At 37.8% G+C, this 24591-nt stretch overlaps 1 protein-coding gene and 1 pseudogene across 4 annotated transcripts in view; both read left to right on the top strand.

The window, feature by feature from the left end:
- Map3k19 (mitogen-activated protein kinase kinase kinase 19) overlaps positions 1–23860 on the top strand; it is a 78061-nt gene extending 54201 nt beyond the window's left edge. The window contains exons 9-13 of one of the 4 annotated variants that reach the window (XM_003478727.3): positions 8683–8726; positions 11321–13714; positions 16611–16757; positions 18173–18870; positions 23504–23860. In XM_003478727.3, the coding sequence (XP_003478775.3) occupies positions 8683–8726; positions 11321–13714; positions 16611–16757; positions 18173–18870; positions 23504–23570 (3350 nt within the window). In that variant the 3' untranslated portion in view covers positions 23571–23860. The remainder of the gene's footprint in view (positions 1–8682; positions 8727–11320; positions 13715–16610; positions 16758–18172; positions 18871–23503) is intronic. The other 3 variants (XM_063258985.1, XM_063258983.1, XM_063258984.1) reach the window with 3 other exon arrangements.
- LOC106025390 (probable G-protein coupled receptor 160) lies at positions 4527–5577 on the top strand (annotated as a pseudogene).
- Positions 23861–24591: the final 731 nt, after the last annotated feature.

Here is a 24591-nt window from a genome sequence, read left to right as displayed (position 1 = left end):
GTTTGCTTGTCACTGTTCTGAACCCTTCAGCCTAAACCACAAGGACTACCTTACAACCCAATGTGTTGCATTTATTGCTCATTGCAATGAGGGATATTGAACTCCAGACTTTCAGGCGTCTTTGTAAACAAAGGAAAAAATAGAATAATTATATGACTCCTGGAAAATGATATAATTTAAGTGAATTTTAAATAAATGGTGCTTTAAATAAAATTTTTTTATGGTAAGGCATACATAAAATTTGCCATTGTAACCATTTTCAACTGTACAATTTAAGTAGAATTAAATACATTAGCATTGTTGTATAACCACTGCCCATCCTCAGGACATGTTTATCTTGCAAAACTAAGATTCTGTGCCTGTTAAAAAACAGCTCCTTAGGGCTAAGGGCTTAGCTCATCAGGCACAAGTGCCTGCCTGCAAGCGCAAGGTCATGAGTTCAATCCCTGGTACCAAAAAACAACAACAAAAATTCCCTCTTCCTTTCTTTCTTAAAACTCTTGGTAACCACTGTTCTGGTTTTTTTTTTTTTTTCTCAATATGAATTTTCCCATTCTAAGTCTTTCATATTAGTAGAAATTACAGTACTTGTCCTTTCACGTTTAGCTTATTTCACTTAGCAAATATTGACGTGGTGATTTGATAAAATGCTTGTAAAGGGATTAACATTGTCTTGACTATAAAGTTGACTCGGAGTTCTATTCCTTGAAATCTACCAAGTTGGCTCCTAACTCTCAGAAGCCTCACATTTTGCCACTCTTTCAAGTGTATCACAAACATTAGTGCCACTAAATGCCTTCCATTCTTGAACAGATACTATTTTTCTGCCGGAAGATTTTGCAGTCCTTTGGGTCTCACCTTAGATACTACTTCTTGGAAGAAATCTCCCTGGACTTTCCCATGAATGGACAAGTTGCCATTCCTCTGAACTGCAATAGGATCCTAGTCTGTAACATAACACCTGTTTATGTTACTGTTTACATGCCTGTATTTGCCAGATTATAAGGGTAAGAATCATTGCACCTACAGAACTATTTTTAAAATACATATTGAATTAATAACAGCAATAGTAACTATTTCTTGAGGGTCTATTATTGCAAGGCACAAATATCCACTGATAACATTCCAAATTTTAGAAATGAGGAAACTGCCAGGCATAGTGGCACAAGCCTACAATACCAGCACTCAAGAGCCTGAGGCAAGGCCAGCCTGGATTACATAGTGATTTCAGACTTCGGCTGTTTGTCTCTGAAGCCAGTTGTGCTTAACCACTAAACTAGCTATGTTTACAGTTCCAACCTTCCATCTGAGTTCTACTTTAATTCTGAGATAAAAAAAAGAATAAGCGTGTTTAGTCTCAATGAAGATGCAGTCAGAAAAAGGAAGGACAGCGGGTAAAGGCACAACCTAGAGAGACACTTGGATGGAGATGATGAATTGAAGACCCTGGCAACTCTCTCCTAGCCATACACAGGGAACCCTGAAGATGTTACAAGTACCACACCAGGCAAGAAGAACCTTGATGAGGTCAGTAATTTGTTCTGGGTCTATTTCATAGCTGCAACAGTCTTGTCTGAAAGTGTCAGCTTGGGTTTTCCAAACAAGGATTTGTTTGCCTTTTTGGTCTAAATATAATTTTAAAAATTATAGACATATATAGACAGTTTATATGTTAAGAAAAGTTCAGAAAATATAGATGAGCAAAAATAAGAATTAAGTACAGAAATAATACTCTTCTAGAGTATGCTTCCATATTTCTGCATTCCATGTTTGTAATGATTTTCCACGATTGTTCAGCTTATATATTATCTATTAGATCAATTTAAATTTAACTTTTATATTATTCTACCACAAATAAGTAATCCCTCACCTTTTTTTTTTTTTATCTCATTATCTAGTTCAGGCTGGCCTTAAACTTATTATGTAGTCCAGGCTGGTCTCCAACTTGCAACAATCCTGCCTAAGCCTCCTGAGTGCTGATATTACAGGTGTGTACCATCATGCCCAGCTCCCAATCTTTGTACTTAAAGTAATCCAGTATCTTCTTTATTATGTTCAGGTAAAATACTTGTAGCCGAATCTTAAAGTCTTTTTTGAGACACTCTATTTATTCTGGTTTTACTAACTATTTCATTTCATCTTTTGTTCACTTTGTATAAATCTATCATCAATTCATCCCCATCCTGTGCAATGGACCACATCTCAATGCAGGGATTACACAGCAAGTGATCTGTTGCTTCCATTTATTTTAAGGACATTGCCTCTGGAACGAACTTTCCTCCTGTTAACACCCTGCAATGTCTGCTCTTTGGACCTATTGATCATCTGTTCCTTTGCCAACATCCAGGAATTCTCTTGCCTTCCTGGTATGTTGAATTCTGGGATACTGGACATGTGGCTTTCTCTTTCTTGTCTTTCTTCCGCATTTAGTGGGGCATATTTTCCAGTGAGAAAAAAAAAATGCATGGAGCATACTCATGACAATCTTTTGTTGTCTCTAATTCCTTTGAACTGTTTTCTTTCTCTGTATTTTCATGATAGAGGATTTTCTTATGTATCAACTGATCTTTGATAACTTACTTGTATGTAGGAGAATGGTACTAAAAAGGTCTCTGTGTGAGTGAGTTTGTTGAATGGGCTCAAAGGAGTTGAATGCACTAACACCTAAAAGATTGGTTGAAGGATTCCGCAAGTTTTAGTGTGTATAGATAGGTCTTTTCCCTAGGCCAGTTTTCCCTAGAGAGGGGATAATCTAAGTTATTGCTTGTAGTTTATAAGGCTGGAAGCCAATATCCTTGGCACGGAACACTGACTTTGTATTTCAGCACATAGATCTTTACTATATCCTTTTATTTTTATTATAGCACCATATTTCTGCTCCCAGTTATACCTAGAGCCTTAACATCTATTTTTTTTCAAGCTCTCTGGAATAAACTGATAGCTACCTCCCAGGAAAGATGAGCAATACTTGACTAATGGGGCAGGAATCTGGAATCCACTTCTCATACAGAACTATGAGCATCTGTTTTGTTTCCTTTTGGCCTGTATCTCTGTCTTCAGAGGTACCTGTTATCTTCAATTCTTGCTCCTTTCTCTCATTAGTACATGTTTGCAGTACATGCAGTTACAATCATCTTGGGGATTAGGTACATGCACGTAATACAACTTGGTTCTTTTAAAAATCCCCTTCCCTCCTGTTTCCCTTCCACCCTGTACCTTCTCCCTCCCTCCTGCTCTAAGTCTCCTTTCCCCATTTTCATTCTTGCTGATATCATTAATCTTAGTTCATGTTTATGATATAAATGTTTACATCCATTGAGGTTATTAGGTTTCTTCCCCACTTCTCCTTGCCCTCTTCTCTCTCCTCTCTCCCTCTCTCCAGGACCTCCTCCCATCTGCAAGAGATCCAGCCCCTTGTCTCCTTCTCTTCATCCTATATTGTGCTTTGCCTTACTTGATTGAGAGATCTAAATGGCATTTAAAACTTAAGTGTCTGATGTTTTCCACTCTATTCCTTTCTAGGGTTCTTTTTCTTGTTAATTTTTCCTCCTACCAGCATTGATCAGACAGGGAAAGCTAACAACTAAATCAACTCTTTATTCATCCATACAGTTTTACCATCCAAAATGTTGACATCATTCATCTGCTGTTTTATTTTATCCTTTGTGTGTATGTGTATCCTTATTTACTTTTTAAAAGTGTCTCTATTGTTGTTTTAGTGAGAGAAAGTGGAGAAAAGCTTGTATACTCAATCTGCCTGCTTAATTGGAATTCTACACATTTTAAAAGGCTTTCAGTGCATATTTCTGACTTAATCTACCAGAGATATCTTACTATACCAGAAATCTTTCAGAGTACCTTTCTATTTCGCATCATTCCTGACCAATACTATATAATATCTGTATAAATATTTATAATATCTCAAAGATTTCTTTTAAACTCAAGAGGTATTCATATGCATCTAATTATAAATGGTGTTCAGTTGTATTTCTGGATTAACTTCTACTACATTTTCAACAGAAAATTTTAACCTCTGAAGAGGAACCTTTGCAAGAGCAAAGATTTTTGCCTTTGTTATTCACAGCCTATTTATTATCATCATCATTTGAGGTAACATTAGCCCCAGTCAGCAAGTACTCAGTAAGAATCTGGTGGATATATGCATGGAGCTCTGGCTGCCTGGGGGTGAGGGTGAGGGGTTCCTACAGGCAGCACCTGCTTTCCCAAGACCTTGGGAGGAAGCTGTAGCCCAGACCCCTGTGAGTGTCCGCGGCTCGGCCCGAGGGGCTGCTGCTCAAATTCCAGAGATAACCCACACCCGCAAAGGGTAGCTCACATAGTATTTGCTATTGGCATAGCAGAATGAAACATGAGGAACCAACAGTGGCATAGTTGAAGGCAGCAAAACCAAGATTAAATTGGATGGTTGATCAGGAAGACTCTGGAGAGGATGGAAAACAAGGTGAAGCGGTTTTTTTTTTTATCATGTGTATTTCAGCAGATCTTCTTGAAATGTAACTAAAAATATGACACCTTTTTCTTCAGACAACTGATCTTTTCAGTGTCAATTATATAAAATAGATCAGCCTCTAGATACCTTTTGTCTGTTGTGCTTGATTGTACCTGGGAAAATACTATTAAATGCCCTCACATTAGGAATGAGAAGAAAACCAATCATCAAAATTTTATGGCTTGTTTTCATGTTTCATTAACACTTGTTGATTTTTAATTTTTGGTAAACATTTACATTATCTCCTACTTCAGGGATTTTGTGCTTTTAGATATTAGGTTTAGTAAATACTGCATCTGTCTGTTTGCTCAAATTATTTCCTTTACTTATAGCTTTTTGCATTTTCCAGTCTTTTTAATCTAATCTAGATTATTGCCTGAATTTCTCTAAACTCACCAACTGTTCATCTAAATGTCAAAACTTGTTTTATTTCTTTGCAGTAATTTTAATTTGGATCTCAGTCCTTCCTTATGTTTTGGGAAATCCAGCTATTTACCAAAGCCTGAAGGCACAGAATATTTATTCTTATCAATGTCCTATCTATGTCAGCATTCAGAGTTATTGCCTGTGGCTTTCCATGATGATAATTTTATTTATGGCTTTTATAACCTTTTGGTCAGAAGTTATTACCTTGGTACAGGCTATTTGAATAACTTTCTATGTGAATGCGATTATTTTATGTTTTCCTCCTTTATATCCTTCCTAATTACACTCTAAACCCTAAAAACATAGCGTGCCTGAGCTCACTGTCTCTTTTCTTGCTCCCTCGTTACCATTTGTGCCTGCTTTGTACTCATTCTTTTACTTACACTACGGATTCCTGCATATACTGAGATGAACATTTCCCGGTTGTATTTTGTCAATAGTTTTCTTGCGGCCATCATTTGCTGGTTTAATTGTTACCAGCTTTATTTAAGAGATACCTTACTACCCATGGATCCAAAACTGGAACTGGAAATACTGCTTCATTTCAGTTTCAGTGCATAATCTTGGGGCAAACTGAAAAACCTGTATTAATTATAATTTATAAATATGTTTCCATCTTAAAACTAAACCAGTTAAAATAAAAATCATAATACAGGGAAGAATGGTGACTCTGGACACATGAAAAAATGGGACTAACCTTAAGTTCTTTTTATGCCTACCTTTTATACTTTTCCAACATACTTCTGGGGCTATGATATAATTTATTAAATGGTGTTTTCTTTTAAAAACAAAACAATGACTAGAAGTTTTTATGTGTATGCAGGAACACTGCATAAATATTAGTTAGTAATACAAAAGTAAAATAAGTTAATATTTGACCATACTGTTGGTTTTGTTTCCTAAAAAAAGTGGATGGGGCCTGGTGTGGTGGTGTATTCCTGTATTTTTGGCACTCAGGAGGCTGAGGAAGGAGGATCACTGTGAGTCTGTGGCCAGCCTGGGCTACATAATGAGTTCAAGGCCAGCCTGAACTGCATAGCAAAACCTTGTCTCAAAAAGACAACAACAAAAACACAACCCTGGATGGAAAATGTTATATAAATCTGAGATTTCATCACTAACTTTAAAATATGAATTTAAACATTTTATCATATTTAGAAAAAAATAAAAATGATTTTCTTAAAAACAAAGAACTGTGATGGAGGAGGAATGCCTGGCCAGCCATTGCTCAGGAGAATGTCCATGAGGATCCTCTTCTTAGTAAATTTTTCTCCTGAGATGGGCTTCTCTGCCTATGTTATAACTTAAAGAAGTTCACTTCTTTCTAAGAAAAATTTCAAAATCACAGCTGGTGACTGAAAAAGACCTACAGCTATATTTTATTTAGCCCTCACAGCCTTAAAAAAAAACAAAGGACTAGCTGGGCATGGTGCTGTACACTTTATGTAATCCCAGCACTTGAGAGGCTGAGACAGAAGGATCAACATGAGCTCTAGACCAGCCTGGAGTAAATAGTGAGACCCCATCTCAAAAATAAATAAACAAACCCCAAAGCACTGGGAGGAGTATTTCACATAAAATCTGCAGATCTCTGGTATCTTTTTGTTGTTGGAAGACCTAACAGTGCTGAGTTATCCATCTGATTTGGACTTCACTTATAACTGGGTAATGACACCACTCTAGTTTGGGCACATGACCTCAATTCACCACTGTTCCACTTATATCCATTTATATAACTTGTTTTGACTTTGGAGACATTGAAACCTTTGACTTCAGCTTTAGGCTATAGTGGTGGATAGGATTTGGGGAACCATTCTGACTGTTTAGTAAGAAGAGAACAACTTCAGGGTTTTCTATTGCTTATATTACCTAGTAAATTCCACACTCTTCTTCCCTGCGTCACTGTCCAGAATTTATGATCTAACTCAAGCGACTGTTGGGAGATAATTTACACATGAATATTTTCACATTTCTGTACAGTCCAGGTTTTCTGAGCAAAAAGCCCTAGAAAACTAAGTTCCAAGATGATTGAATGGCAAACAGGCCTTGGAAATTACAGAGTCTGCCTCAATGCTAGAGACATTTAGAAACTAATTTCTTTAGCAACTATTAGCTTACATCGCAGGGAAACAAAGCCCAGAAACATCTTATTCCTTTGTTCTTGAGATATTTACTTACATTTCATCAAAAAAGTCTCACTTTGGAGGGAAAAATGGGCAAAGGTGCCAACGATTGAATAATATCACCTGAGACTCATAAATTTCGAGGTCCCACCTATGATGCAATCCCACCATATAAATATCTGGCTCTTATCACATCACCCTGTGAGGATCCGGGATGTGGGGAACTGGCCTGGTGCTCTGTCAGTAAGCAATAGTCTGTCTGTTCTCTGATCTAGACATCTCATATAGCCTGTCAGAAATAGATATAAATACAGTAGCTCACTCTTATTCACTGATGTTCTGTTTCAAGTTCCCCAGGACATGATTGAAAGCACTGACAGTACTGACTCCTAAGTAGTCCATGTTTCTTCCTACACATAAAGCCCAGATGACAATGATGATGTTTAATTTATGAATTAGGCTTAGCAACAATGGAACAGTTATAATATTATAAAAGTATCTCACTGTTTACTCCAGGTTGGCCTTTTGTCTCAGTCTCCCAAATGCTGGGATTACTCAGAGTGCACCACCATGCTCAACTAGTGGGTTTTTTTGTTGTTGTTGTTTTGTTTTTTTGAGGCTGTAAATGTGATTCCTCTCTCTCTCAACATCTTATTGCCCTCTACTCACCCTTCTTGTTCTTGGGATGATGTGAGATGATACAATCAATGCCTGCATGACAAGACAAAGTAAAATAAATGACACAGGCACAGTGATGTAGCTTTAGTTTCTTACATGAGGTCATGTGAAAACAAGTACTGTGATACTATGACAGTGAACATGACAACACAGGTGGCCGGAGTCCATGATGTATAATAGATACTGTGAAATGGGAAGAAATTGTTCAAAAGAAAAGAAAAACTGGGGTGGGAGAAAGGAGAAAGGAAGGGAAAAGATAATACACACACACACACACACACGACAGATAAGATGGTTATACTATTAATTTCTCTTAGTTCATTGAAAAGAAAGGTTTGTACTAACATTGTTTGGTCTATTTTTCATGCCTATATCTTGCACTCTGAGCAACTACTTTGAAGATAACAATACACAATGTTACTCTCCTATTGTTACTCTCTTATTATCTTGTTTTGAAATTTTGTTGCATTATTTTTTCTCTTTAAAATAAGAGAGAGAGACAGAGACACAGAGAGACATAGATGGCTAGAGAGTGACTAATGTGTGGGTGGTACCACACGGTGTGGATGGTAAAAGAAGGATGATTCACATCCTGATGGGCAGAGCAGGCTGTTGAGGGATTTCATCATGCTTCTCAAAATGGCACATGAATTAGTGTTTATGAACTATTTATTTCTGGAATTTTCCATTTAATGTTTTTAGACTACAGAAACTGTGGAAAGCACAACTGCGGATAAGGGGAAACAACTGCATAAAACAGCAACTCCAGGTGGCAGAAGCCTGAAGCTTTCTATACCAGCCTCCATGTAGATTACACAGGAAAACACTTCTAATTTCTGTTACTTTCCCTCAAACTTTAATATCTACATTATTCCATCCTCAAACTTGGTTTTAAGAATGTGCTTACTTAAGTACTAAGAATAATCAATTTTTTTTTCTTTTTAGAGTTTTCTACATGTGCTATGAAATGCAGTAACCGAAGAATTGGGGTAAGATTAGTTTTAGCACTTCTGACTTGAGAATTAAAAACCAAAGAACTTTAATTGTTAAAGAGAAACTTCATTAAACAATTCAGAATCTAGTCCTCAGCAACTATGTTTTGAGAAAACAATAACTCGTAGTTCATGGACTAGCAAATCATTCCTGGGAAGGTTATGCCTTGTGTTTGGCTTTTCTGGGATGTTTCTTTTTCTCTACACAGTGAAGCAGGTAGCTTTCTTAGACAAGTTTTTACTTTTTTTTTTTTTTAATCTTTCTTTGGTTTTGTTTGTTGTTAAGATAGGGCCTTGCTATGTAGTCCAGGCCAACCTGGAACTCACTATGTAGTCCAAGCCAGCCTCAAACTCACAGATATCCTCCTGCCTCAGTCTTCCGAGTGCTGGGATTATAGCCCTGCACAACCGTGCCTGGCTTCATTTGATTTCATTTAATCTATTAGTTTTCCCTGAGCATCACTCAGACGACATACTTGTTTATGTACTGATGCTCCTGACCATTGCTCAGAAGGTGTCATTTCAATCAGTCAATTCTTGTACTGGGTAAATATGATAAAATCATTTTTATGTATCTTGTTCATTGCTTTATAAAAATTAATAGAAAATGTGCAATTTTTTGTCATTCTGTATTTAAATAATTGTACTGGTAAGTGCTTAATCTGTCTAGAAGTTACGCAATTATTTTCTAATAGTGAAACTTTCTTAGCTGTTTATAAGTAGATCTTTTGGAAATATATAATCCTTAAGTTTTCTCAATTCTCTCACCCATTCTGTATCTTGTGAGCCTTTTATCATTAGTACCTTTTCAGTGTTTCAAAAAGTTTATTGACCTAAAAAACTAATGACAATTACTAGAACATCAAAGCCCTAGGAGAATCTGCCATCATTTCTAAATTATTTGGGAGAAATGTGGAAAGTCACCCAGACAATGAAAATGAGGCTACATTGTATCCCCCCTCATAATGCCCAGATTTCTAGTATCAGTTTTCCTCCCTTTCTTAAGAATGATAATTAAATTTATAAGTTCTTGATTACCATGCATAATCTGTGCCTATAAATATTATAATTATGGACTCTGTATATAAAGGAAAAGTCCACAAGGAAAAGGAGCATCAAGCAGTTTATAGTTTCATGACTGCAAAATTGAATATTATATACTGGGTTATACTGACCTCTTGAGGTTGGTATTACTAAAAACTAGTTTAGTTTGAAAATACAGTGAACTCCTGAAATTTGTGGGATTACATTCCTAGAGCCCTTGCAAACTGTGAAAAACCTCAAATTTCAGATATGTTTAGAAATATGTCTATAAATGACTTTTTTTTTTTTTTGTCTTTTTCCTTTTTATCGGTACCGGGGATCGAACTCACGACTGCCTGCTTTCAAGGCAGGTGCTTAAGCCGCTGAGCTAAACCCCCAGCCCCTATAAATGACTTTTTATAGTTTAAACCTTAAATACGCTATGCCTCCCGCATGTAATTTAATTTAATAAAATACTGTATTGATAAAGCCTTATCAGGTGCAGGGCGTTTTGGCAGCATCTTAGGGATCTTCAGGGCTTTAAGAACAAATCCGAGAACACTGGAGATAGCCACACAGTGCAGCAACCTGTTATGATGCGGAATGCTGGTGCATCTGTCCAAATGCGGAGGATATTTGCTGTTTCCACAAAATTGCAGAGGTTTCCATGAACAATTCTTAGGTTCTAAGAAAAAAATCTACAAAGGACTGCGCTTATGTGAAAACTCTGAACCGCGACTTCATGGGAGTATACTGTAGTTGAAGAGTAACCTGAAAAGTTATTCAGGTTACTAACTTTCAAGTGCAAAGTCTGGCAATGTATTAACTACTCTCCAAAAAACAATTCAGCAAACTGATGACAAATATTTGTGTGCCAGATACAAACTCTGTAGCCAACAATGACGTGATTTTATATATATATATATATATATATGTATATATATATATATATATATATGTATGCAATTTAAAACTAATAGTGAGATTTCAAAAATCTTAAAGCAATCCTATGGATAGAAATATTAAAAGAACAAGAATAACATGCTTATCTTAAATTTTTAACACAGATCCTTCATTTGAAAATATGAGGCCCATTGTGGTGGTACATGCCCATAATCCCAGCACTTGGGAAGCTGAGGCAGGAGGATCACTATGAGCTTGAGGCCAGCCTGGGCTAATAGTGAGTTCAAGGCCAGCCTGGACTATACAGCAAGATCTTGTCAAAAAAAAAATCATAGTGTTTACATCTCATTTTTAAAAATAGTTATATCTTGGTTCTAAAAACACCACTGGGTATGACATTTTAGTTGTTTTGTTTTTCTTTTAAAACACCACTGGGTATGACATTTTAGTTGTTTTGTTTTTCTTTTTGGTACTGGAGATTAAACCTAGGTCTTTATACATGATAAGTCTATGTTCTACCACAGAAATTCTAGCTTTTAAAATTTTGATCTCTAGGATAGAGATCTATTCTAGAGACACTTCTAAAGAGAATATTACCATCTCTTCAGATGCCTTTAAACCAGTTAACATATTTATGTTTCTGAATTTTCTCTTTTTCCTTTCAGTTCCCTCAGCCACCACTGTCACTCTTGCCCATAAGATCTGATGTCTTAACCACCCTTAAGAGTTACAAGTTTCCAAGAGAGAGAGAAAGAAGTATTTCAAGCTTCACATCCTTTGTACCTAACTTCTCAGTTAGTCCACCACCGGAAGCCTTATTGGTGGGTCAGAATCTCAGGACTTCTGGTAGCTCTATTTGGTCAAGAAACATGTATTCTTTTTGGAAAGGTAATCACCATAGACAGCACCTGGAGGTGGAGGAGAATTGGAGGTCCAAGGAAACAGAAAGATGGGACAAAATTGAAATCTCTTGCCTTGATCAAAGGCAGTGTCCTTTTGAGACTTTTAAGGAAGGCAACATTCTTAGATGTCGGGGAGAGGATATTGAATGCCATGGCAGTGATACGAGGAAGGCAGAAGAGAACTCCCAAGACCTTTCATCAAGAAAGAAACAAGGTTCAGCACCCAGAAAGTATGAGGAAGATTCAGAAATTGTATGTACTTTTCCAAGTAAGCCCCAAGAAGCCCAACATTCAGAAATAGCTTCAGTAGAGGATGAAGAGATTAGAACGGATACAATTGTTTCAAAAAGCCCTTTATTGCATAAAAGTGAAGCCACACAATCAAACATCTTAGAAGAGTTCACTGAATTTAAAAGCTTGTCAAATGTAATTTCTGATGGCCCCACTGAAAAAGTCCTAGAAGGCCATACCGATATGGAGACAAACATGAAAATATCCATAGCAGAAGGAAGCAAAATAGACATGAATGAGAAGATGCCTCTTGTTAACATCACTTTCCCTGGAGACAGAACCCCCAAGGAATCAACTATAGCCAAACCAACCCTCCAAAAAAGAAAGAGCACCATTCAGAACAATAGTTTCAACATACTTGCGCAACGTGAAAATGACAAACATAAGAATATCCATAGAAGAAAATTGAATTCAAAGGCCAAGACAAGCAACAGGACATCTCAGAATTTCACAATTTCCATTCAAGCTTCCATTAAGCCAAGTATACATAAAACTAGCATAAAAACTCAAGTTTTCCCTGCTTTAGAGCTTGTTGATCCTAAGTCTCAGCAATCACCTAAGTTTCAAAGGAGAATATCACAAATAGAAAAGAAGCAGTCAACTTCCCAAACTCAGAAACCTAAAAAGGAGTCATTTCCTTGCATCTGTAAAAATCCAGGAATAAAAGCGCCTTGTGTTCCTTTCTCTGCTCAACCAACTGAGCCAAGACTGCATTACCTGGATCTTAAGTATAGTGACATGTTCAAAGAAATTAATTCAACTGCTAATGGACCTGGAATATATGAAATGTTTGGGACCCCTGTTTATTGTCACATGCGAGAGGCTGACCGACATGAAAACTTGTTTTACCGTGAGTTACATTCAGCTCCATCAGGCAGATGTATAACCAATAAATGTCGCTCTTCCCACAGTGAGAGGAACAGCAGCAGCAGATCAAGACTTTCTCAAAAAAGACCAAATGGTAAACCTCCAAAGCCTTCAGCTACTCTTAAACAAAAGCACAAAGGTTTAATTTCTAAAGAAAAGGGCTGTAAGGCTGCAGGTAGAAACCTACCAGACATTGAAAATACTAATGGTATTCCAGAAGCAGGACGGCAGATAAAATCTTCAGGAAATGACCTTCTATCTCCTAGAGATGGAGCTCAGCCCATGAACTTGGCCCAGACTCTGGAGAAGAACCCTGAACAGAACCAATTCCTTCCTGTTTCAAATTTATCCATTGTTGAAGAAATCACAATGGAAGAGTCTACCAATGAAGGAGACATTTCTAACCATCAAATACTCACCACAAGCCTTAGAGATCTGCAAGAACTTGAAGAGTTACATCATCAGACCCCATTTGTCCCTTTGGAAAACAGCTGGACCATGCCCACTGAGAAGAGTTCTATCAAGCATGTACAGCCAGAAAAGCAGAGTACAACATCTCTCCATACGCTAAATGCCAGCCAAATGTTAATGAATTATCTAGAATTTGATAATGTTTTAGATAAGCCTAAAACACTTGCAGATTTCTCTCTCCAAGAAAAGCAAGAAAGCACATCTTCCCAAATATATCAATATTGGGCACATTCTTTGGATCCTGATAGTTTAACAAATAAGTCAATACAATTTCAAACATTTGGAAAAACTTCGAAGGATACAAGTTCAATTTCTCAAGAAATTCTAGATTCACTAAAGAATAAAGAATTGACAGATGAACTATTAGGCTGTCTAGCTGCAGAACTACTAGCTCTTGATGAAAAAGACAACAACTGTTGCCAAATAATCACAAATAAAAGAGATTCTGAAAACTTAAATCATGTCCTGAGTAGGAGAGGAAATACCACAAAAGAATTGGACAGAGAGATGACAAATGTCACAATACAGGTTGGTTTAATTAGAATCAGAGAGTCATTGGGATGGGAAGGGACCTCAGAAAATGCCTGGTTCAAACTCCTGTTTTCAAATGAGGAATCATAAATTAAATAATTAAGTAGTTTCTTCAAGGTCTCATTATTTAATCACAAGGTTGGAATCCAGGTTCCTAAAAGATGTTTTCCTCATGGGGCATTACTTCTGGAAGTTAGTTTAACACTGAAATGAAGTCACCTGTTTAGCAAAACTATTTACTTAAATAGGTCACTGTTTTCTTCACTGATCACACTTTCAGAGCAGATAATTTTTCATGATTAGTAAACTGATAGGCAAAGCATTACTCTAGACATGTTTAAGTGTTGTGTAAGAAGGAAAGAAATGACCGTGACCTGTGAAGTAGCTCACCATTTCACAGGAAGACACGAGAGGAGCATATCTCAATGATTCCCTGCACCTGTGTATTTGCTCTCAGATGGTTAGCATAAACAAAACTCCTAAAACAAATTCAAAGCATTTTATTTGGCATGGCAATGAGAACAGAATGGAGAAGAATATCAACAGATATTTGTGTTTTTAGTATTCCCTGAGCATATGATTTTCTTATTCTGCTCAAATTTTAAGTACAGAAATACTAAGTTAAACCGAAATGCTATTAAACATGAAAATCAAGTGTGATCAACATACACAGTGAATGTTTAAAGTTTTAAAACTTATTACAGTAAAAGACACATTATCACTACAGTGGCAAGAAGGATGGGATAAAGGTATTTAAAATGAGGGGAATATTTTTAGAGGAATTAATAGCAATATGACTTTGACTGTAATGGATTTAAATATTCACTATATTTTTAAAAAATATATTCACTGTATTTTTTATCACACAGAAAGCAAATAATTATACCATAGCTAGGTTTATTGAGAACTTATTACATTTGAGTGAGACACGTTGTATCATTTAATGTTTCATAATAACTATAAATGCTGTAGGTATGAATATGCCCCCATATTGTCAATAAGGAGATTGAACCAACATGGAGCCAGTATGTGGTATTGTCAGGCATCCTGATTCTAGCTCTACACCTGTAAGCACTACACAGTGTGGCATATTCCTCTTCCTAAATGTCCAGCTTCACTCTCAGGGTAAACTTTACTTGCAGATAGATAGTGATTTAGATAAGCTGCCAGGCTTCCCACTCCTCTACCTACCTTTGTGTCCCTGCCAATGCAAGTGACAGTGGTTAAAGTAAGCTCAAGTGAATAGTCTTCCTGTTCTTCATTTATTTCTATAAGATACACACACATCCAGAGACATACACATGTAAGCCTAAGTGCATATATATGAAAACACACATTTACAAAACAGATCACAGTTGCTCTCTGTCTGTCTGTCTGTCTCATGCACACACCAAGATACACAATGATAACAAAGAATTTAAGTAGCCATGACCAGCAAAACTGACTGAAAATCCACAATCCTGAAGACCTTTGGTATTTTGGAGAGAATGTGCAGACCAGCAGAGTCAGCTTGTTAGATATACAGAATCTCAAACCCCAGACAGACTGAATCAATACCTACATTTTAATACAATCCCCAAGAAATTCATTGTTCTATCTTAGTTACTTCCCTTGTTGGTGGGACAAAATACTTGACACCTATAACTTTAAGAAAAGGCAAGTTTATTTTGGCTCATCTTTTAGCCAAGGCTGGACTGCATGGCAGAGGGCAGAGTGGAAGATGGCTGCTCAGGCCATGGTGGTAGGGAAGCAGAAAGAATCAAGGAACAAGCTAGAGAGGAAAATAGACCCTTCCAGGCCATGCCATCCCCAACCAACAGCAAGCGACATAGCTCTACCACCCCACAGTCCAATCACCTTCCAAATACATGAGGCTTTGGGGGCCATTTTCAGTCTAAACCATAACATGTTCATAGTAAACCTTAGGAAGTAGTGCCCTGGAAGTCAGGGAAAAAAATATCCCTTTGAGGAACTCAGATCCCCTTCCTCAATTGTTTGATCAGGACAGAACCTTTTCATTTGATCTCCTGTACTAGTAGTCTTAAAAATAAAAAAGGATGTTAACACAGAAGTATGGTGAAGGCTCTTGAAGTACTAAAGATCCTTCCTTGTGATTGTCCATGGGCCATTCAAGCTACCTGAATTCCTCTCACCCATTTTTCATCTCTGTACAAAATAAAATTTAGGACTGCTTGCAATAGAAAAAGTCATAAAGGTCAGTGCTGTTTTTGTTTTGTGATGCTGAGACTGACTCCAGGGTGTGCTTTGTGGTAAACAAGTGCTCTAGCATTGAGCCAAACTCAATGCAAAGGTCAGTTTTTGCAGCATGGAGTGATGATCTAATTATGCTTATAGGCTTGTTGGCTCCTCTTCCATTTGAAATGGCAGGTTGAAAGGCCTGGTTTAGACACACACATGTGTGCTAAACTTTTATGGAAAAAAGGGAAAGCTTCAGAGGTGTTCTGGTTGGAAACTGTTGATGTGGGAGAGTCAGTTGTTTAACTAGAAGTGCATTGTCCTATGAAATTAGTTATAGGAGCATTGTTGGCATTCTGCAGTTGGTCCTAAATTGGATATAAGGACAGAAGTTAAAGAAACTGTTATTTGGTTTTGTTTGTTTGAGACAAAGTCTCACTATGCAGTCCAGGCTGGTCTCAAACTTGCAACAATCCTCCTGCCTCAGCCTTTTGAATTCTGGGATTACAGGTGTGCACCACCATGCCCGGCAAGAGAAGCTGCCAAGTACTGGTTATGTGATCATTTTGGGAAATCTGGGGTTTAGAAGTTACTTATCAGTAGTAAGAACAGCCCATGGACAGGTGCATTAGAAAGGAAGACTGTACTCTGCATTTCAGAGTTTAATGGTGATTTTTTTTTTTGTCTTTTTCTCCAGAGGTATAGTAATAGGTTCAGGATACGTGACAGGGAGAAGAAATTTCTGACCTCAAATGAAAATATGTTTTCTGAAAATAGTTTAAAGCATGAAGAATCTGTCCTGTGGACCAAGGGTGAGATCCTTGGGAAGGGAGCCTATGGCACAGTAAGTTAAATCACAACTCCCAGCTCTCCTTGACCTTTCTTCCCTAACTGTCCTGCCTGCACTCCTTCTGCACTCCTTCTACATTTTAAATTCTTTCAATTGGAGGTAATGGAAAACCCCAAACCACATGACTTAAAGGAAAAGATGTTTATTGTTTTATGCAGCTAAAATGTGTGGGGCTGGTCTGGCTCTGGGCACAGGTGGTTTCAGGGATCAAACCATGTCATCATGATTTCCTTATCTCCATCTGGTTCTTGTTTTCAGGCTTCACACGGTGGTTTAATGCCCACTGCCTTTCTAATCTTTCATTATTCTAGGTTGAAATCCAGTGGGAAAAAATCTTTTCCTTCAACAATTCAACATGAAGTTGGGAGAATTATTGCTGGGTAGCAAAACCAAAACTTGTGCCTTGTGTTTTGAAAATTGTGTAAAAAACTATCTACAGTCTTAGTTTGATAGTACTTACATAAGCGAGTAAAAAACATTGACCCCTTACCCCCATAAGATAAACCCTTTACAGTTGCTAGTTGGGAATACTGCCCATCAGCAGCTTTTTTAGGGTGCTGTGACTCCTGGAGATTTTTTCCAGGTTCTTGTCCTGAACAAAGAATTAGTCAAGATATGTGCAAAACATAGCTAGGTTTTACATTTACTAAAGGTAGGAAAAGATGCTCTGCAGAGTGAGTGTGGGCCACTTGAAAAAGCTTACCTGTGTAGTGGCTATGAGGTTAATGGCAGCCATCTTCTGTATCTCCCCATTCTAATGTCAGATCTAGATCTATCAAAAACCTACTTGTTTTTGTTCCAGAAGAATTCAAGATATTCTATAACAACTGGCCCCAGGTGACACTTTTGGTGCATGTGTCCTGGGTCTCTGTAATTGGTCATGCCCACTTGCCCAGCCAGCTGATCACACTTTAAACTCCTGGCTCAGATGGAATACACCCAGCCGCTGAGATAACATTATGATACCTACCCTAACTTGCCATCTTTCTGCAGGAAGCTTTAGAACTAACCTATCCTTATTTCATTTATTCAGTGAGGCACTTTTTACCACCACTATCTGATGTAGTGACAATAGAAACAGATGAGGCAAATACGGCTGTCTCAGTTTTATTATACTCAGCTTGACTTTCTGAAGTAAAAAAGATTATATAACTTATCAGAAAAGTTACATATTTGGGGAAAGGGAAAGTTGTACAGTTGTAATCAATCCAAGCTGGTAGATTCACTTACCCTGCTGCTTGTTCACTCCCATATTGGCTTCACTGAAACATACAACTTGCTTAAATATTTTGCATTTAGATGCAGATGTATTAAGTGTTTGGAGGAAGGGAAAGTCAAATGTTACAGGAAGCATTTCGGGAATGTGCTATTTGTCATTTAAATTTAATAAGGTATTTGTTTGCTTCTAGGTATACTGTGGTCTCACTAGCCAAGGACAGTTAATAGCTGTAAAACAAGTAACTTTGGATACCTCTGATAAATCGGCTACTGAAAGAGAATACCGGAAACTTCAGGAAGAAGTAGATTTGCTCAAAGCACTGAAACATGTCAACATTGTGACCTATTTGGGGACATGCTTGGAGGAGAACATTGTAAGCATTTTCATGGAGTTTGTTCCTGGTGGCTCGATCTCTAGTATTATAAGCCGTTTTGGGCCATTGCCTGAGATGGTATTTTGTAAATATACAAAACAAATTCTACAAGGTGTTGCTTATCTCCATGAGAATTGTGTGGTACATCGAGATATCAAGGGGAATAATGTTATGCTAATGCCAACTGGAATAATAAAGCTGATTGATTTTGGCTGTGCCAAGCGTTTGGCCTGGGCAGGCTTAAATGGTACTCACAGTGACACGTTGAAGTCCATGCATGGAACTCCATACTGGATGGCCCCAGAAGTCATCAATGAGTCTGGCTATGGCAGAAAATCAGATATATGGAGCATTGGTTGCACTGTGTTTGAGATGGCCACAGGGAAGCCTCCGCTGGCTTCTATGGACAGGATGGCAGCCATGTTTTACATTGGAGCACACCGAGGGCTGATGCCTCCTTTGCCAGACCACTTCTCAGAAAATGCAGCAGACTTTGTGCGCATGTGCCTAACCAGGTAGGCAATAGAAAACAGGAAGAAGAGAATAAATGCCCAAATTCCAAGCAGCTGACATGCTCTTGGAATTTGTGGCCCATTAAATGCTGTTTAGTTACAAAATTAAGCAGGGAGTGACTTTGTGCTGAAAGTAATCATGATTAATTGCATTGAGTGATTGTTACTGTTATACCAGGTATAGTGGGGTGGTTCTTCAAGTAGAAATTGCCTCAATTAAATGTTATCAGGATCTGACAGTAATTCCCCAAACCAAGGGGTCTGTGAAATTTGCTAAAGATCTACATTAATTATCAATGGGAGTATGGGGCTGGAACTCATCCACTACAACTAGGATGATGCAGAGCACCCTAAAATCATCTGGTGAAGCTCAATATTTAGTTGTAATATAGATAAAGGCTTAGACTCAAACTCTATTTCCTGTCTTTCAAGGAAGTGTGCTTTCTTATCCTTAGATGAAAAAGTCTAGTGCCTAATCTTTTTAGCAAGTATATGATACCAACACCCTAACTCCCTTGGGGTTCATTCTGTCTGACTGAAGGTCAGAATACACAGTTCTCCTTGTCTGCTAGGAAATGTGTCCCTCTGTCTTCTTCTCCCAGCACACACTTTTCTGTCCTGGTTGATTTTAGGATGAACACATGGACCATGGCAGGATTATGAACTCTAGGAGTATAGTTCTGGAGAAACACCTCAGGTATCTCAGTGTGGATTTTGTGAACAGAGTCCCAGGCACAGACCTGCCTATGGTGTTGTGGACATCATATGGACCAGTACTAGATGTGATTTGTTTTAGCTCTAAAATTATCACAATTCCTTTGCTTTAACCATGAGTTATTATTGATTCACAACTAGAAACCATTTAACCATTCTCATTTTTTCAAGTTATTATATATACAAATAGAACTTTAAAGAGAGTGAAATGTTTTATAACTCTCCTTTTGAATCCTCACATCATAAACAAAGCAATACAAAATTTGTACTGCTAATAATCAGAATTATGAAGGTTAAGGGAAATGGCACATATAAATTGCTTATCAGTCTATGAGGCACACAATTAGGATTCTTTAGTTAATAATCATTAGGAAGAACACAAACACACTTTAACTAGTGACACATGCACAGATATAATTAATTCCTAAAATTCTACAGCAAGGGCCCTGAAGGACCCTAAAGACTCTTGACTCTCATCTGATGCCAAGGCAGGAGTAAGTTGGATGAAAGATCAGATGGCATTGTACTGAAGGGCCAGAAATGGACACTGCTTGAGACTACAAGACAAATTAGGAATCGAGTTTAGACATAGATGGCAGAAGCAGTGAGACTGTAAGGAGGATACTAGAACATTTTAGAAGAGAGTGAATCAAAATTTGTTAATGGATCCCAAGGAATAGAATGGAGGAAAAACAAAAAACAAAAAACAAAACAAACAAACAAACAAAAATTTGTTAATGGAGAAAGATGATAGAATTTCATGGTTTTGAGTATGAATAATGGGAGATATAGATGTGAGAGGAATAGGGAAAGTAAGTTGAAAAGTCCCTTACCTCTTGTCTAAGAAGACATTCAAAACTCCAGAAAACAATTATATTGGAAGTACAAATAATGCAGTACTATGGGCCTGTAGTCCCAGCTACTCAGGAGAATGAGTTAGAAGGATCACGAGTTAAGAGGTCAGGCTGGGCAACTTACTGGGACACTATCTTAACAAACAAACAAGTGAACCCACCAAAAAACAGAGGTATGCATTTAAAAATTCTTAAAGGGACTGGAGATATAGCTCACTGGTAAAATGTGTGGTTAGCAACCACAGGGCCTTGAGTTTAATTATCAGCACCAGAAAACAACAAAATCATTACAAGATTGTTAGCTATAGTCTTGAAAAATTATAGAGGGCCAAGAAAAATATTTTTGAAAACGCACAGAAAGAAAAATAATATGCATAGAATCAGATGTAGCATGTTAATATAACTGGGGAAAGGTGGAGACAAGGGGAAATAGAATGAGAGGAACTTCCCCAAGGTGGAGAATCACAGTAAGCTCCGACAGTTTCAGATAGGTGGAAGAGTGCGCATTTCAAATGCTACAGATGACAAGGAAGATGAACTCATTTGATTTGGTTAATTTCAAGAGGAACATTTCTATAGAACAGTAGGCCAAATGGTAAGGATTTAGGGGATAACAAATGTTAGGAGGAAAAAGTAGGGGTTGAGGATATCTCTCAGTGATACAGCATGTTCTTAGCATACACAAAATCCTGAGGTTGATCCCCAACATTACCAAAAAACCAACCAAAAGGTCAGGCATAGTGATACATGCCTGTAATCCCAGCACTCAGAAGGCTGAGGCATGAGTTTAAGGCCAGACTGGGCTATAAAGTGAGTTCAAGGCTGGCCTGAACTGCATAATGAAACCTTGACTCAAAGAGACCAAAACAAAAGTCTCCCCCCACACAAACAAAAGCCAACCAAAAAGGCTTGTCACACATTTTGGACATTTGCAAGGAAAAACTAGGAAAGCTGGTGTGATGGAACACACTAATATTTTGAACACTCTGGGAGGCTGGGGCAGGTGGACTGAAGGTTTGAGCTTAGTCTGGATAATTTAGTAACTTAGTGTGACCTTGTCTCATAATAAGATGGGCTGGGGTTATAACTCAGTGTGAAGGCCTTGGAATCAATCCTCAGTAATGGGGGGGGAAAAAAGAAAAGAAACTGGCCGGAAGGCAAACAAATGATATTTGAAGAGATCTCTGTGTATTTTGAAGGCAGGAGAAAGGACCTCCAGATGGAGAGAATATTATTTTGAATGATATATTAAAATATATTTTAAGAAGTAGTTTATTCCCATTTTTACCTGAAAAACAATCTGGCAGTCATTTTGCTTTTAAAATTATCAAAAGAGGGGCTAGGGATTTAGCTCAGCAGCATAAGCGCATGCGGTCATGAGTTCAATCCCTGGTACTGATAAAAACGAAAAAGACAAAAAATAAAATTATCAAAAGATAGCCAATTAAGCCAGGTACATGGGTGCCTGCTTATAATCTCAACTGAGGCCGGGGTGCCACAAATTTTAAGGCCAGCCGGGGCAACTTAGCATGACCATCTCAAAACAACCCAACAAAACAAAACAAAGCAAACAAAACCAATGGCTGGGGATGTAGCTTAGTGGTAAAGAGCTTGCCTAGTATGTATGAGGCCATGGATTTGATCCTCAGTACTCTTGTAAAGTAAAAATCCAATTTAACCAAGAGAATACCTTTGAAATAGATCACAGCAGCTGTTGATCATTTCAGTACATTGATTGGCTTACTGTATGATACATTTCCAAAACTTTTTCTTGAAGAAAAACCTAAAGTACAACAGTTCTAAAAGTATGCTCACCAAAGAGTGCTCAAAATGGGATTATTTCAATTGCAAAGCATGTTTTAAAATTTTTAATGAAATTATTATTTGTGGTACTGGGGATGAACTTAGGATCTAGTGGATACTAGGCAAACACCACTGAGCTACACCACAGCTCTTTTAAGTTTTGAGACAGTGTCTTACTAAATTGCCCAGTTGGCCTGCTATGGAAAAAGGAAGAAGAAAACAAAGGTACGAACTCAACAGGTTTATTTCAGAACAAATCTGAGACGACTGGCTTGGCATTGAGGTCAGACCAGACAACTGTCATAAGATCTTTTATAGGGTCATGGACATACATGGGGACTATAAAAGCAAAAAGTCAAAATGGACTTTTAAGGGGAAAGAGTTTAGTGAAAAGGAGTTTTGGCTACCCACCATGGACAAGGGTAGAGAACATACAGGGAGTTGAGGTTGCTTGTCCACAGCAGGGCTAAATGATGACAGAAGTTATGGGTGTGCTCACTGGGCCTTATCAACCTGTCATACATCTCAGCAGATGTGCACGCATGGGAGAGGGTGGAGGTAGTCAAGACTCCCTCACCTGTAGTTCCCTATCTTCCTGCCCAAGCCTTTCGATAAGCAGGGAATACAGGTGTGTGCCATCACATCTGGCTGATGTCTTTTCAATTTTTTTAAGGAGGCAGGGCAGGAGACAAAGTCTTGCTCTGTAGTTCAGGTTGGTCTTGAACTCACAGCAATCCTACTGCCTTAGTCTTGGCTGGGATTACAGGTGTCTGCTGCCACATGTGGGTTTAAATCTGGATTCTAATACACTAAGTCCTAAATCAATGCTAAGTGCTTATTGTACTGAACCCTCAAAGTGTGAACTGTAATACACCAAATTGAACGAAGTGCATTAGAAAAGCCTAGTTTTTAATCACAATAGTTCTTGAATCTCTGCAGTGCCAGCATTGAAATGCTATATGTACATTATTTCTCCCAATGAAGTAGGTATTGTTCTCACTTTACTGAAGAGGAAAGTTTGAATGATTTAGGAGGACATAGCTAAAAACTGGAGCCTGGACTCACCTCAGATTTTTTTGATTGTCAGCGGTTGTAGTTACATCTTTAAAGTCTATTTTTTTTTTGATACCAGGTATTAAATTCACAACCTTGTGCTTGCCAGGCAAGTGCTGTGCTACTGAGCTATGAATCACTGGCCCTAAAATCTACATTTGAAACAAGTCACTTTATAGGGTGCTGCTTCTAATGTTATCTTCCCTTCCTAGGGACCAGCATGAGAGACCTTCTGCTTTCCAGCTTCTGAAGCACTCTTTTGTGACAAGAAATCAGTGAACACACAAGGTTCTTCCCAGGGCCTATAAATGATGTTACTGCTTACTTGCGGGGAATGATGGTTAAGATCCTTGTTTTCCTATTGGAAATTCAATCTCTTAACCAGATTCTGCAGTCACTAAAACCTTACATAATAGTACTCCCAAGCATGAAGTATTACCCATATGTATGAGAATATTTTAAATAAGAACCTGTTCCAATGTTTACAGTTTTGGTTAACCATGAACAGAATCTTTGCTTTATACGTTTCCATGTTCTTTTCCTGTTGTTAGTGTCAAATAAATTGTATAATGAACCTATCTTTCTTGGTGAGTAAATACATAATTCTTGCAAAGGAGACTGTAAAGTGGGAAGGTAAATTAAGATATTCTAGACTGTGCTCTAAAGCCACAGTCTTAACCTTAAGGATTCCATGAACCTCAAGACTTAACAGGAGCTAAGGGACTTGGGATTCCATCTAACAATTCACAGTAAATTCAAATGTTGTGGGAAAATTCCCAAGTCAAACCAAAAGAAAGACTTCTGGCACAAAGGGACTAAAAAGGCAGCTATTTATTCTCCACGCCAGGGGACTGTGGCAGGATAGTTCTCACAGGGAACATCCCTGACTTGATAAACAGCTTAGTTTAGAACAAGGGTAGGGCGTCCCTACAAGGTTAGCACAGTACAGAAACATTTCAGGAACAAGGTGAGCATAGTTCAAGATGTCAACTAGCCCAAGGTGCCTTAAGATTCTGACAACTACTCTGACTCAGTGCTTATCAGAGTTATCTAGCTGGGCTTTAGACATTTTGAAGGTCAATTGAATTCAGCAGAAGCATCAGAAACTTGGTCAAACTTCTGCTAATTTGTGTCATGAAATATCTTTAAGTTTGCTGTTTTATAAATGTATTCTTACATAATTGTGCCCCAAACTCTGGATGCTTCCCAGGAAATTACTTTCGTACGAAATTACTTTTGTACAGCTTTCACTTTAGAGTAAATCAGGTCCTGCTCACGTGTACAAAACAACCAGTTAAGT

Source organism: Cavia porcellus, unplaced genomic scaffold, assembly GCF_034190915.1.
Source record: "Cavia porcellus strain 051 isolate PalLab524CR breed Dunkin Hartley unplaced genomic scaffold, mCavPor4.1 scaffold_12, whole genome shotgun sequence".
Classification (NCBI taxonomy): domain Eukaryota; kingdom Metazoa; phylum Chordata; class Mammalia; order Rodentia; family Caviidae; genus Cavia; species Cavia porcellus.
The sequence above is the reverse complement of the archived record's forward strand: the minus strand, read 5'-3'. Positions and strand labels throughout refer to the sequence as shown.